Source organism: Sphaerodactylus townsendi, linkage group LG01, assembly GCF_021028975.2.
Source record: "Sphaerodactylus townsendi isolate TG3544 linkage group LG01, MPM_Stown_v2.3, whole genome shotgun sequence".
NCBI classification, from domain to species: Eukaryota; Metazoa; Chordata; class Lepidosauria; order Squamata; family Sphaerodactylidae; genus Sphaerodactylus; species Sphaerodactylus townsendi.
In genome coordinates this window covers 165,102,525-165,117,585 of record NC_059425.1, presented here as the reverse complement: position 1 = coordinate 165,117,585, position 15,061 = coordinate 165,102,525, and the positions used below count along the sequence as shown (strand labels likewise).

The window sequence follows — 15,061 nt, the reverse complement described above, 5'->3', positions numbered from 1 at the left end:
AAATTTGATAAAATTTGGATTTGGATTTATTTGGGCATAAAAGTATCTGTATGCCTGAATAAGACAAATAACATATTCAGAGATACCCGAGTGGTGGTATCATCAGGACAGACTCTGGATGATACCCTGAAATTTTGGTGCCTCTAGCTTTAAAAGTGCACCCCCTGCTGGCCGAAACACGAAAAACTCCAAAAAATACCCCCCAAAAGCCCGAATACCTTGCATTCAGATTCGTTCATATTCGGGCAGGACATAATCGACCAATTTTTGCCTGAATATGCCCGAATTTGCCCAGATTCAGGATGAATCTGGTATTTGTTTCATCCGAATCTCCAAGCCTATTCCCAGTCGACTGTGTCTAAACAGCTCAGGTTGCAGTTTTCACCTGACTTCAACATCTGAAATATAATTCTCAAATATAATTCTCAAACGATATTTGACCACGATCCCAAAGGTCTACTGCAAATCCTCTGCAGGGCTCAAATGCAAACATAGGCGATTGCAAGGGCTGGTTGGTTCTCTTCTGTATGACAGAGACTTCTCTGCATAACAGGGAACCCATTGAAACCCCTCAATGTCCATCCGTACGTCTTACGTAGGGTATGTGTGAATTGATATTGCCCATTCCAGCAGAGTTGATAAAGCTCTGCTCCAGTCTGATTTGGTAGATGCACAAGAGCTTGTGTCCATGCATACCGTTCTTTCTGCTTGCACTAAAAACTGCTTCCATTAATTTGTATGTTTTATTTATTTATTTATTTATCAAATTTCTAAACCGCCCACCCCCGAAGGGCTCTGGGCGGTGTGTACACCAGGCCAGAAACAGTATTACATACAATAGGCCAAAACAACAGTACACAGAATAAAATAAATTAAATCAAAACAATTTACAAAATTCATAAAACTAGCAGCATCAATACAGTGCAGTATGGTACAACAAGATTATAACAAAATTATAAAAGTGTGGCGCCCGAACCCAAGGCCAGGCGGGGGTAGCAGTGTAGATTAGATGTTATATTGGGCGTGCCGATGATGGAATGGCACGCAACACAGGGGCATCCCAGAGGGGGAATCCGCGGCCAGCCTCACCAAAAGCCCAGTGGAACAAAAGCGTTTTACAGGCCCTGCGGAATTCACCAAGGTCTCGCAGGGCCCGCACATCTGATGGAAGGGTGTTCCACCAGGCAGGGGTGATGATATGGTGATGATATGAAAGGTATTTTTAAATTGATCAAAACAGAGCCTGCTCTTCACTCAGTTGATTAATCTTTCTTCCGGCCATGCTCATCCAGTGGCTCTACTACTACTGTGGCAGCAACTAGTATGGCTGCAATAACTTTGCAATAGTTGGAATCCAATGCATTCTCAACAGCAGTGTTTTGCAGCAACATAATATTACTTTAAACAAAGCATAGCAAAAGTGAGCAAAAGTCTATCCTGTGGAGTGTCACAGGGCACGGTCCTGTCCCCCATGTTTTTCAGTCTCTTTATATTTGTCCCAGTCTCTTGGGACAAATCACCCATAGCTTTGGGGTTGGACGTCATTGTGGAGATGGATCAGAATGTATAAAATTTGTATTTAATCAAGAAATATGGATTCTGTTTAGAACCAAAGATTTGAAGAATCAAAATGGTTTCTGTGTAAAGAGACAGCAGGTTTGCTTGTAAACAACAGGTCAAAAGGAATGTTACCAGCTTGTTAGTGAGTATGCTGGCAAGCTAAGATAACATCTTTGAGATCTTGTCACTGAGGGCCAACGTGACAGCAGAAATATGCATTTTATGATCTTGTTTTTCTGGGTTAGAACCAGCAATAGGAGATAGCTAAATCAATGTGATTAATTAAATAAGGAAAAAAGTGTTTTTCTATATTGTTGAATGAACACAGAAATGATAATGAGAGATTCACATGCATTAGTATTTCACTATAATTGTTGTTAGAATCAGTGTATGTAAAATCTTTTAAATGTTTTAAAACATTTCATGCTGGGAAAGGGAAGTTTTATGATCCTAAGGAATCCTGCATAGCTTAAAAACAGAAGAACAGGTTTTTCTTGGAGACAGCAAGCTAGTTTTATGGCTGCCCTTTGTATATGGATAGAGGTAACAGTAGGCAGCGTTTGAATAACAAAAGGAATGTGAATACCTAGAATAGAGGCTGTCTTACTGTGACCAGGAGACAGATTCTATCCAATGAGATTTTTAAGGTACATGCTTGTAGCACGTGAAAGGGGTATGGATTAATACGTGAAACTTAAGGGGATGGATTGTGTGATGTCTGTATTCTGTAACTATAAAAACTAAGGTTCTTCCTCTACTGGGCGTGTCTCTTTCGAGAGCCACCCGGGAGGGGTAACCTTCTGTAACTTTCTAAATTCTGTGTCTCTCACTTGAGAGCACCAAGGCGTGCCTCTCCCTCAGGAGAGTTCACCTTCTGTAACTTTCTGTATTTTTGTGTCTATAAAATTGGTCCTTTTGAATGAAGTGTGGGTGCCTCTTATCCTTAAGGGGACACCCTGGTCAGATACTTTTGCTGTCCAGTAAACTTATCTTCTGTTTCAAAATTGCTTCTTGGGTGTTTTCTAACTTTAAGTTTTTCTTAAACTAATGCAGCTGTGTAGGACCAGGAACGCGGTCCTGGCCCCACATCATCAATATGTAGATGATACCCATCCTTATATATTCTTATTCAAATCCCCCGGTGATGGGGTAGAGGACTTAAATCGCTGGCTGGTTGCTGTGGTAAATTGGCTGAGAGGGAACACATTGAACTAATCCGTGAAAAGCCAGAGGCAATGCTGGCTGGAAAGGCAGAGACCTTAAAGGACATTGTGCTCCCCATTTCTGATGGCGTTTAGTTGACTTTTGCTGACTCAGTTAAGAGCCTTGGCTTTTTGCTGGACCCAACATTATTACTGCAGATACAAGTTAATGCAGTTTCTAAAAAGGCTAATTCCGATTCATCCTAGCCCAAAAGACGGCCTTGTCGTGATACGGCTGATCCGCCACCTGGATCCATGCCACAGTAGCATCAAGACTAGACTACTGCAATGTGCATTGATTTCCCCGCAAAATCAATTTGGATATTCCAGCTGGTGCAGAATGCTGCAGCTCAGCTATTATCAGGAGCTAGATGGCATAATACTCACACCCTGCAAACACTTCCCTGGCTGTCCATCAGTTGCCAGGCACAATTTAAAGTTTAAGCTATCACATATAAAGCCTTGTCTGCGAGACCACTTCTGTGATCCTGCATGACAGCTTTGTTCATCGGAGCAGGGTCTTCCCCTCCCCCTCCCTCCCCTCCCTTGCATGCCACCCCTCATTCACTCCCCTCATTCACTCCTCTTCCCTTGCATGGCCCCCCTCCTGCTCCATCCGCTAGGGTAAGTGGGCCATGTCCAGATGCCGGGCCCCTCCCCCTCCCTCCCCTCCCTTGCATTCCACTCTGCAAATGGGCAAAATCAGCCACTGCCTATTCTTGTGCTTTCTCCATTTATGACCCCCATCTTGTAGAATGGCTTGCTTGAGAAGGTCAGGAAGGTTCCCACTCTCATAGTTTTCAGTAAGATATGCAAAACTGAATTATTCAAGAGGGCTTTTCTACACAGGCGATAAACTTGCACTGTACTATATGATTCACAAAGTTACTTTAAAAATTATTCAAGACTGTGGTCTATACTACTGCATATAGCTTGTTGAAACCAGGATCCAACTATGGAATTTTCCATCATTTTTATGTATTGTGTTGATAAATATGCTTTACATCAGTTCTGTTTTTAGACTTCTGGTTGATTCTGCAACTTGAATCCTATTACTTTGTTTATTGAATGTCCAATCATTCGATTGTATTTCACTCAATGTAGTCCAATTTGAGTGCAAGTGAGAAAGGCAGATTATAGATAACATAAATTAATAAATCTTCAGCAACAGCATTAACATGAGCTAAACAGTATGTCGCATGTGAGGACACTGCCCCATCCTCCAGCCGAGACACCATTGAATAGTAGGGTCCCCCTTTTATTTTAAACTTATAGTTGTTGTAATAGGTGCTCCCTTTTAGACTTGGGAGCCTCATAAAGGCACCCAGGTTCAGTCATGTCATTGGCAAGTTCTAGGAAAGAAAAGGAAGGGTGTGCTGGAATCAAAAACTTATTTAAGTGCAACACCCCAGTGCAGGAGGAGGGCATGCCTTGTTTCCATCATGACTCCCCAAATCCATGCTGCCATGATTCATGTTCAAGGCAGGCCTCTGCAGTGCTGCCAGTTCCACTATTCCAGCTAGTGGAGGCAGAGATGACGGACCTGTTATGACCTCCAAAACCTGTTCTGTCACTGGCTGGCTCCAGTGTGGCATAGTGTTTTAAGGGTGGCGGATTCTAATCTGGAGAACCAGGTTTCATTCCCCATTCTTCCCCATAAAACTCTCTAGGTAACCTTTGGGCTAGTTACAGTTCTCTCAGAACTCTCTCAACCCCACCTACACCTCATAAAGTGTCTGTTGTGAGGGGGAAGGGAAGGTAATTGTTAGACACTTTGAGACTCCTTAAAGTTAAGATAAAAATTTGGTATAAAAACCAACTCTTCTCCAAGCCAAGGCCCTAACGTGCTGGCAGAGCAATTGATAGTGTAGTTTTAGCCCTCCCTCTTCCACTTGCACTGAGCTCAGGAGAAAGGCTGGAAAATAAACAACCTCCCAAGCTCAGCCCAGGATCTGGCAAAACCTTTCGTACACCTTTGCTAGGCTCTGGTGAGCCCAGAAGCAGCTGTGAGAAACAGGCATATCAGGAAGCTTCAGTAATGGGTGGTTGGCTGCCCTGTTATTAGCAGCACTCAGCAGACCCTGCCCCTGTGCTGTCATATCTACATTAGTGGAGGGGAGGAACACTCATTTTTTGGCTTGTCAGTAGTTTCAATATTGGACTTGGATCTTTCTCTGTTGCTGGGCGTGGATCAACCACAGGAGAAGACATGATGCTGACAGAGCCGCAATTCGTCCTTCTCCCAAGGCTGTTCATGCTCATGTTGTTGCGGTTGTGCAGCTGTAACCTTAGAGCTGCGCTAACATAGATTCACAATGCCAGAATAAATTTGAATGCACCAAAAGGTTTTATCTGGGTCAAAACAGTCCTGCTTTTTGGGTATCCTGTACTCCTCTGGCTTGTGTAAATCAAGAATAGGGAGGAACTGTTACGTGGAATGTTAGCATGTGTGAATCTTGTCCTCTCTTTTACAGCTCTTCACCTGCGGGATTATGAAGGTGTTATTCCCGCAGTAGAGATTTACTCTCTGTTGGCTCTTTGCGCCTGCGCCAATAGAGCATTTGGTACCTGTTCAAAAGCTTTTGTGAAACTCGAGTCTTTAGAAACCCTGAGCTCAGAACAAAGGGAGCAGTATGAAGATCTGGCCCTGCAGATATTCACCAAGCATTGTCCTAAAGATAGCAAGAAGTCAGACTTGGATGGTCTTCTGGAAGAGTAAGCTTGCTGCTTGTATTCTTGGAGTGACTTTGAGAATCTTATGAGTTTAGATGCTGCATCTATTTGCTGAAGTGCTGCTAAAAATACCTGTCATGCATCACCATTTATTTTAATTTCTGAATGGATATTAGAAGGTGTTCTTGATTCTCTACTAAAGTTGCCAACTGCCTAGAGAGAAAATGTCCCTTCAATAGAGGGTTAATGCAGTGTTATTTGCAAAGTGCTGTTATTTACCTTTATGCCATGAAAAATTCCACTGCCCATTTCCACACAGTAACTAGTGCAATCCTAAACAAAGATGCAACCTTCTACATCCAAGGTCTTAGAAAGATACAACTCTGCTTAGTATTGTACTGTGAGCCTTTGTTAAAGGGACAGGTAATTTTTTTTCTCCAGGACAGTTGGAGCCATACTCTCAACTGAAATGACCCTTTCGAATAAAGTGGTTCCTTATAATTGAATAAAATGGTTTCTTATTCTATTGTGTAGATGCCCTTTTAATGATAATTGTTTTTCTTCCTTTGTTCTACAGGGGAGAAGGAAAGCTTCCGACCTGTGTTGCTACAGGAAGGCCCATCACAGAGTATCAGTTCTGGATGTGTGGCGTGTGCAAGCACTGTGTGCAGGCCCAAGAAATCAGCAATTACAACTTCTGCCCTCTCTGCCACAGCTCAGTGGCCTAATCACAGGAAAGTGTGTGTGCCCATGTTGGTATTCAAAGCAAGTGCAAGGTCTGAAATGTTTAGAAACCCTATTAAGATGAGTACAGGGAGGAATAAACTCAAAAGCAAAAGTAATTTATGCCTCATTCCAGCCTATAAAAAAACAGAACTAATTTGAATCCTTTCTCTAAAACAGCCTCAAGCTGGCAGGCTACTTTCCAAGTGTAAGATCGAAAGGAAATGAATAACGGCCTTGTTTTCTCTGTTTTTTGGAAGGCTTTTGTCTTTTATTTTTATATATACTATACTCGGTAGAATAGCTTTCTAAAATATAGGGGAAAAGACTGAAGGAAAGAATTTCATGATGGCTAACCAATATTAAAATAGCATCCTTGGCCCCCAAAAAGAATGGTTTGGATCCTACCACTCTGGCCTGATAATCTTCTAGCACAAGAAGCCCTTTACCAATAAAAAAGGAAGGACGACTTCATGGGCCAGAGGAATTCTCCATATGTAGCTGACCAGAGTGATAGAATCCTGTCCATTTTCTTTTTGGCTATTTTGCACAGGAAGGAAAACAGTGCAACTGCATTGCATGAAAAAATCATACTGTTATAACTTTCAGGCACAGCATTGATTGAATTGTAATTCGGTGTAACTTGGGAGACCATATGTTTACAGATGTGTAAATTTCCTGTCTAATGCAGATGGTTTTAAAGATTTCTTGAGTGTCATATTTACATGTACAGATACAAACGTTCTCTCCAAATGTAATGGGAGGTATGATTTGTTAATCTTGTTCACATAAATGCGGCCGGTGTTAGAGAAATAAATCAATATTTTGCTTATTATCTACTCTAGTTATGTGCTGCTTTTCTACAGCATTCACTCAAGATTGTTTGTGAAGAAAAATTAAAATATACAGAATGGATTGGCTCCTATGAAGTACCAATTCAAGGCGTTTGTATAGGTCGATCACCCCTGCCCTCCCCTTCCCTAAAAAGCTGACACAAAGGCTGGAAGCATTTATGATCTCCAAATTAAAGACCGGGAAAGCCCCAGTAAATGATTTTATGATTTTATCTCCCCAGAGCTTTTGAAAGTCAATATTGATTGATGGGCCACAATTCTAGCTGAACTGTTCACCTATATTAACCGTACAGGCTATATTCCAACAGATTGGAAAGAAGTCGCAATAGTACCCATATTGTCGAAGGCTTTCACGGCCGGAATCACTGGGGTTTCCGGGCTGTATGGCCGTGTTCTAGCAGCATTCTCTCCTGATGTTTCACCTGCATCTGTGGCTGGCATCTTCAGAGGATCTGATGGTAGGAATGGAAAGCAAGTGGAGTATATATACTGTGAGGTCAAAAGGTCCTCACCTTCAGAGGGCCTCACCTTTTGACCTCACAGTATATATACTCCACTGCTTTCCATTCCTACCATCAGATCCTCTGAAGATGCCAGCCACAGATGCAGGCGAAACGTCAGGAGAGAATGCTGCTAGAACACGGCCATACAGCCCGGAAACCACACAGCACCCCAGTACCCGTATTTAAAAAAGGGATGATCATGGACTCAACCCATTATAGACCAATCAGTCTACTTAATGTTATAAGTAAGTGTCAGGATATTGAAAATTGCAAGGTGGTCATATGCTGGTCTAGAATGACTGGAATGTAACAGTCAGCAGAATTGTAAAGGTCGGAGCCTCTCTGTCTGGGTCTGCAGTGATTGGCATGTAACAGTCAGCAGAATTGTAAAGGTCGGAGCCTCTCTGTCTGGGTCTGCAGTGATTGGCATGTAACAGTCAGCAGAAGTGAAAAGGTCACAGGCCAGGATGATTAGATCATCTAGCTAATGATTTGCTGGACAAAACTATATAAGAAGACTGCATACCCAATTCAGTACCTCTCCTTCACCTTCAGGTTCGGGCTCAGATTGTTGTCAGAGTAGAGAGTGGATAGTTATTGTTATTTTTGTTCCTTTGAGAAACAAGAGATAAAGTATTCCTGTTGGAACTAAATCTACTGTCTGAGTGTTTCTTTTTCTTATACTGCAAGCAGTTACCTCCTGTTCTAGCAAGGGTGAGTTGGCACCTAGTCCTGGCTGTGCATCTCGAAATAAATACAGTAAGCTTCATACCAACTACCCCAGCAATGCTTCTGGCATGGCTTGAGGAAGAAAAGCTGTTAGGAGATGTACAGGCTGGTTTCTGAAAGGGACGATCAGCAATGGACCACTGCTTCATTTTAAACCCCAAAGGATTTGAGGAAATGTGTTCATAATTCTGGGGACGTGGATTTTATGGCACATATTTTGCTGCACTGCATGCTGCATAAGGCAGAAAGAGAGCTCTTCATTTTACCTCTACTTGTTCAGCATGGTCTGATAATTGCAAAGGATCTGATCAAGAGATTAGGAAAATGTTGTTGGAAGACAAAGATGTAACCACCTCTCAGCAGGTAGCAAAGTTTTGTGCATTAGCATATAAAAACGCAAGGTCCTACTTAGCCAGGGAACGAGCTGAAAGTCAAATATTTATTCAACTAATTGTTGTAATCTGTTGTTATGGATGTTTGTTGTTTTTTCCCCTTGTTTTTGTGTGTGTGTTTTTATTAGCCTTTGATTGGCTCCTATAAAGTACCAATGCAAGGTGTTTGTACAGGTGGATCACCCCTGCCCTCCCCTTCCCTGAAATGCTGATGCAAAAGCTGGGAGCCCTTGTGAATGAAGGACAGCGGGAAAGAGGGGTGAAACTGGGCAAATATTACCTACACACAAATTAGAATAGCTATTTCTCAGAAGAAAAATTGTGTATATTTCATGTACACATAAACACACTGTGGAGAAGAGGAAAGGCATTAAAAAAGAGCAACTACATATACAAAGAATAATGGAGGGACAAGAACTACAAAAGGAAGACCCTATACCTCTATGGAGAAGAAGTAAGGAAAGAAGCAACCTGCAGTTAGAAATCCATGTCCAATTTAAGAGAGACACACTTAATAACAGAAGAATCTTAAAATGAGATAAAATACATGAATTTGGCAGGCGAAACAGAGATTATGGGGAAATATATGGATGTTTTATCTGTGTTCAATACAGTGCCACACTAGATGCAGTGTCTTTGAAATGGCAGCAGCATCCTCATGACAAGTACAACGATAACATCATTCTTAGTTTGCTTTAACAGAATAGAGAGTTTAAGTGGAAGGAAGACATTTATTAAAACAAAGCCTCTCTACCCCTTTATCTTTAACTGACACTCAACTGCTCTCAACATTCTATACTCCTAAAGAATATTTAGTCCTTATCCGGCCAGCTTTGGTCATCTCCCCCATCTTTGTTTGTTTGTTTAGATTAATATAAGAAGTACTAGCGGGCCCAGCCACGCGTTGTTGTGGCAATTGTCCTTCTCATCACAGTCCACAACCAACACAGGTCCAATGATCCCCAGCATAGCCTTTTGGGGTGGTCAAATGGAATCCCTCTTTCCCTTTTCAATGCACATCATTATATGGTGCTGTCTTGTTTTTATAGTATAAGGTAACCCTTCCCATTGCACAACGGAACTGTCCAGAGTGCAAATCCCACTGTCCAAGAGGCTGGTTGACACGCACAGTCCTGGCTTGGGTAAGGCAGAACTGGGGCAAGGAGACTATCCCAGTCAGGCAGCAGAGGCAGGGTGGTGAGGTGCTCAGATCGAGGCCAGCTCCCTGGATTCTTAAAGGGCCATGTGCAAAAGAAGCGGAGCTGGTAGTGTTGGTTGGCCCCCCACCCCGTGGATTTTCTTAGAAGAAAAAGGCAAACTCCAGCTTGCTTTTAGTAAAAGAGAGCTGTGGCGAATATGGGTGAGGAAGTGGGTAACTGGTGGTTGGATGTGAGGAAGGCAAGAGTGAGATGTGGTAAGAGGATGAGCTGGATGTGTATTGTGTGGTAGCAGTGGGTGAGGCACAGAGAGTGAAAGTTACCTGCGTGTGAAGGGGGGAAACCCCACCTGATGTCTCACACGGCAAAGTGTGTATGTGTTTCACTTCCACTCATATTACCTAACAGTATTACCTATGTACTGTTTTCACTGCTCATCTCTGGCCATCTGCGCAAACATTCTAAGAGCATACCAACCCCTCAGGCCACAGACAGACAGGCTGCACGAACATTCTAAGGATGACAGTTAAACACAGCCAGTTTCATGGCCTGGTGCGCCAGGAAAAAGACATTTTACCTGGCTCAGGTATGGACTTTCGGTGATTTGAAGGTCCAACTACCTGCCCGCAACAGGGAGGGACGTCCTGTGAAAATTTGGGGGCGATCCGTCCAGCAGCTTCTGAGGGAGACCATCAGGGACAAACACACTGTTAGATTTCTATATATGTAGATCTTAGTTTCAGGATATACCTGCTATCACTCACAGAATGCAAAAAAGACTCTCAATTGCTGTCAATATCCTATGTTTCTTGAAGTATTTTCAGTCTTCATCTGCATGCTGTAATTTATTTTTCTTTTTTTTAATTTACACCCTAAATTTGTTCATCTACTAAAGTGTTTCTGTAAAACTTGTCTGTGGCTGGTTCTTATGTACTGCTTTCATGATCCACATGGGACTACTTGTTGTAGAGTACTATTAGTACCACAGAGTATTAGAGTACTAATAGTACCACAGAGTACTATTTGTTGTGGTGAAAAACTTAAACTCACAGATTTCGATAAACGTAGTTACATAATCTTCAATACTTCTGGAATCCCTTTCAAAATGTTATTTTTCCCCTAATGTAATTCTATATGCAAATCATATTCAACTGTACTCAGAGAATTATTTTGAAGCATGTCAGTCTCGCTCTTGTGCAAGTCTATATTATTGCAGTCCCTTCTATTGGTTTCATACTCTTCATTTATTTTCCGAATTATTTTTTCCTGACTAGCAAACCTGTTATCTGTCACTGAGATCTATTATCTATCCTCTTTCATACTTCTGACTGCATCTCCATACCAGCACATATTGGTCTGAACACTCATAAACTACTCTTTAAGCGCTGGTTTAATTTTAGAATCAGTTTTAAGCTGATATGAGTCTGAGGGAGTTGCTTTGGTTTTTCATTACTCTTTATTTTGGCTCCATTCTTTTGCTCTTCAGAACTCTTTTCCAGAAATAATTTCATTCCCTTTGAGTATTATCCATGAATTATATATTTGACATCTCAAGCATGATGTGACTTAATTATGTATATCAGAAAGTCTAATCTGGACCTCCATTAATAATTTCAACAAAAAGAATAAAGGTTTTTGTGTTTTTGTTGAAATTATTTATAAAGGTTTTCTTACAAGACTGATTAAGTACATTAATCAATTGGGCAGAGAAACAGAATAGCGAGGAAGATAATAAAGTTTCTTTGAATTTCACAGGTTAATCCAGCAAGTTAGTTTCTAGCAGTATCTTATGGTCTCTCAGGGTAAAATCTGTACATCTTCAGGAACATCCAAAAATTTGGAGACAAATAGGGGGCAATAGGGATTTTTGACAGCTGTTCTTTGTAAGTGACTTGTAGCAACAAGTGAAGCAGAGTTGGTCCCATGCTGAGTTCCAAGTTTCTCCCACAGGCCCTTAAGGAAATACCATGTGAAAAACAGAAATCACACCTAACATTTAGATCTGTGTCCAGTAGCACTTTACAAACCAACAAAAATTTGGGAGTAAGATTTCAAGCGTCACAGCTCACTTATTTAGACACAATAGTCCTAACATTAAGGAGTTATGTTAGAATGATTGTATATATTTATCATCAGCTTGTTTGCCACCTCCAAGGCCTTCTCCTACTGACCCTTCCTTCTGAGGGGTTGGCTCAGCATGAGACCAAGGGAGTTCCCAATTCATTCCTAGTTCCCAGTTCTTATTCATATTTGAGGCCTAAGCTTTCAGCTGGGACCCAATGTCCATATGTACATTTGTCCCAGAGGCACCTCACTTCGGAGCAGCTGGCACAAGAATGGGGCTTTGGGCCAGGAATCAGCATATGTCCCTGTGGAGGGCAGAGTCCCTTGTGTGTGTGTATATGATATGTGATGGTCCAAGCTTCATTTTGAGATGCAAAGGTCATCTAGCTGTTCCAGTTCCTTAATCAAATCTTCTTTGCAATACAGGTCTCTTGGTGGTGACCCAAATAGAAACTTGTGGTGCCAGAACCAGTGTCTGGACCAGGTATCAATGTTTGACTTCTTGCCCCATCCCCCATTGTTTCCAATGGGAGCTAATAGAAGATAGAGGCTGCCCCTTTGAGGGTCCATCTGCTGACTGAATATCGACCAGTCCCCTCCCGGGGGGGTTAATGCCGGACACCATCTACTTATTTTAATTGTGGAAGATCACTGCTGCTAGTGTTTTAATATTTAATTTATTTATTGTTTTAATTGAAACTATTTGCTGCATTCAAATGTTGATTGTTTTGTAAACCGCCCTGAGCCCTTTGGGGGTAGGGCGGTCTATTAAATTTAAATAATAATAATAATAATAATAACAACAACAACAACAACTTTAGCCTCCCTGAACCAAACTTCACCAAACTTGGGGGGTGTCATCAGGACAGTCTCCTGAAGATACCCTGAAGGTTTTGTGACTGTGCCTTCATAAATGTGCACCCCACAGGCTGCACCAGAAATTCCCCATTGACATCAATGGAAAAAAATCAATGCAGAAGTAAGATTCTTGGGCAAATTTCTGGGGGTGCCTGTCAGGGGTGCAATTAGCGATTAATCTAGTGACACCAAAATTTCAGAGTATCATCAGGAGACTGTCCTGATGACGCCCCCCAAGTTTGGTGAAGCTTGGTTCAGGGGGGCCAAAGTTATGGACCCTCAAAGGTGCAGCCCCCATCTCCTTAGCTCCCTTTGGAAACAATGGGGGAAAGGGGCAACCCTTTCCTAGCTTTGGACCCCCTGAACCAAACTGCACCAAACTTGGGAGGCACCATCAGGACAGTCTCCCTGAAATTTTGGTGCCGATATCTCTAAAAATGTGCCACCTGCAGGCCGAGATGTGAAAAACAAAAAAAATGCAGGAGCATGCCCTGCAAAATTCCTGAGCCCTGGGCAGCTGCCCACATTGCCCAGTTGACATTACGCCACTGCCAGCCGGCAGCCAGAAGTCCCAGCCGGCATACCTTCCCAAGCCCTGCCCCCAGCCTCAGTGCTTATAAAAGCAGCTCTCTGAGGCCAGGGACAGTAGACTCCCCTGCCCCGCCCACCCCCCACCAGCTGGGCTCCCAGCCAGCAGCTGGCAGTCCCTCCGGGCAGAGGCGTAGCTAGGGAAAATGGACGCCGGTGTAAAATTGGGGGGGCATGGGCAGCTGCTGTGATGCTGGAATCCACCCCTAAACAGCATGTCCCTAGAGCGATTTGCCCCTGACATAGAGAGACAAAGAGATAAATAGGTCAGGACACCGAACATGCTTCCTTGCTACTGCCTTGATGTTATCTCACTGATGTGTGGATTTATGGGAATCTTCCCTCCAGGCTGACACCTTCTCTTCACATTCTCTCTTGGCACTATGAGGACTATGTCAGCAGCTTAGTAAATGTGCATCTCTATATATTTGAGGTTGACTCTTACATCATTCTGTCATTGTCTGTGGTTTGTGAAAATGCCTTGGAAAACCAACCCAATGATTCAACATAAGAACATAAGAACATAAGAACTAGCCTGCTGGATCAGACCAGAGTCCATCTAGTCCAGCATTCTGCTACTCGCAGTGGCACACCAGGTGCCTTTGGGAGCTCACATGCAGGATGTGAAAGCAATGGCCTTCTGCTGCTGCTGCTCCTGAGCACCTGGTCTGCTAAGGCATTAGCAATCTGAGATCAAGGAGGATCAAGATTGGTAGCCATAGATTGACTTCTCCTCCATAAATCTGTCCAAGCCCTTTTTAAAGCTATCCAGGTTAGTGGCCATCACCACCTCCTGTGGCAGCATATTCCAAACACCAATCACATCAGCTATCGCGTGAAGAAGTGTTTCCTTTTATTAGTCCTAATTCTTCCCCCCAGCATTTTCAATGAATGCCCCCTGGTTCTAGTATTGTGAGAAAGAGAGAAAAATTTCTCTCTGTCAACATTTTCTACCCCATGCATAATTTTATAGACTTCAATCATATCCCCCCTCAGACGTCTCCTCTCCAAATTAAAGAGTCCCAAATGCTGCAGCCTCTCCTCATAAGGAAGGTGCTCCAGTCCCTCAATCATCCTCGTTGCCCTTCTCTGCACTTTTTCTATCTCTTCGACATCCTTTTTGAGATATGGTGACCAGAACTGAACACAGTACTCCAAGTGAGGTCACACCACTGCTTTATATAAGGGCATGACAATCTTTGCAGTTTTATTCTCAATTCCTTTTCTAATTATCCCCAGCATAGAGTTTGCCTTTTTTCACCGCTGCCATGCATTGAGTTGACATTCCCATGGAACTATCAACTAAGACGCCTAAATCCCTTTCCTGGTCTGTGACTGATAGCACTGACCCCTGTAGCGTGTATGTGAAGTTTGGATTTTTCCCCTACGTGCATCACTTTACATTTTGCTACATTGAACTGCATTTGCCATTTCTGAGCCCACTCACCTAATTTATCAAGGTCCGCTTGGAGCTCTTCGCAATCCTTTGTGGTTCTTACCACCCTACATAATTTGGTATCATCTGCAAACTTGGCCACCACACTACCCACCCCTACTTCCAGGTCATTTATGAATAAGTTAAAGAGCACTGGTCCCAAAACGGATCCTTGGGGGACACCACTCCCTACATCTCTCCATTGTGAGAACTTCCCATTTATACCCACCCTTTGTTCCCTGTTCCTCAACCAGTTTTTAATCCATAGGAGGACTTCCCCTCTTATTCCTTCATTGCTGAGTTTTCTCAACAGTCTCTGGTGA

The 15,061-nt window shown here is 42.7% G+C and overlaps 1 protein-coding gene across 3 annotated transcripts in view; it reads left to right on the top strand.

The window, feature by feature from the left end:
- Positions 1-6,993, top strand: part of WDR35 (WD repeat domain 35) — a 51,124-nt gene extending 44,131 nt beyond the window's left edge. For all 3 annotated transcript variants that reach the window (XM_048498993.1, XM_048498985.1, XM_048498977.1), the window contains 2 exons: positions 5,237-5,477; positions 6,013-6,993. In XM_048498993.1, the coding sequence (XP_048354950.1) occupies positions 5,237-5,477; positions 6,013-6,163 (392 nt within the window). In that variant the 3' untranslated portion in view covers positions 6,164-6,993. The remainder of the gene's footprint in view (positions 1-5,236; positions 5,478-6,012) is intronic.
- Positions 6,994-15,061: the final 8,068 nt, after the last annotated feature.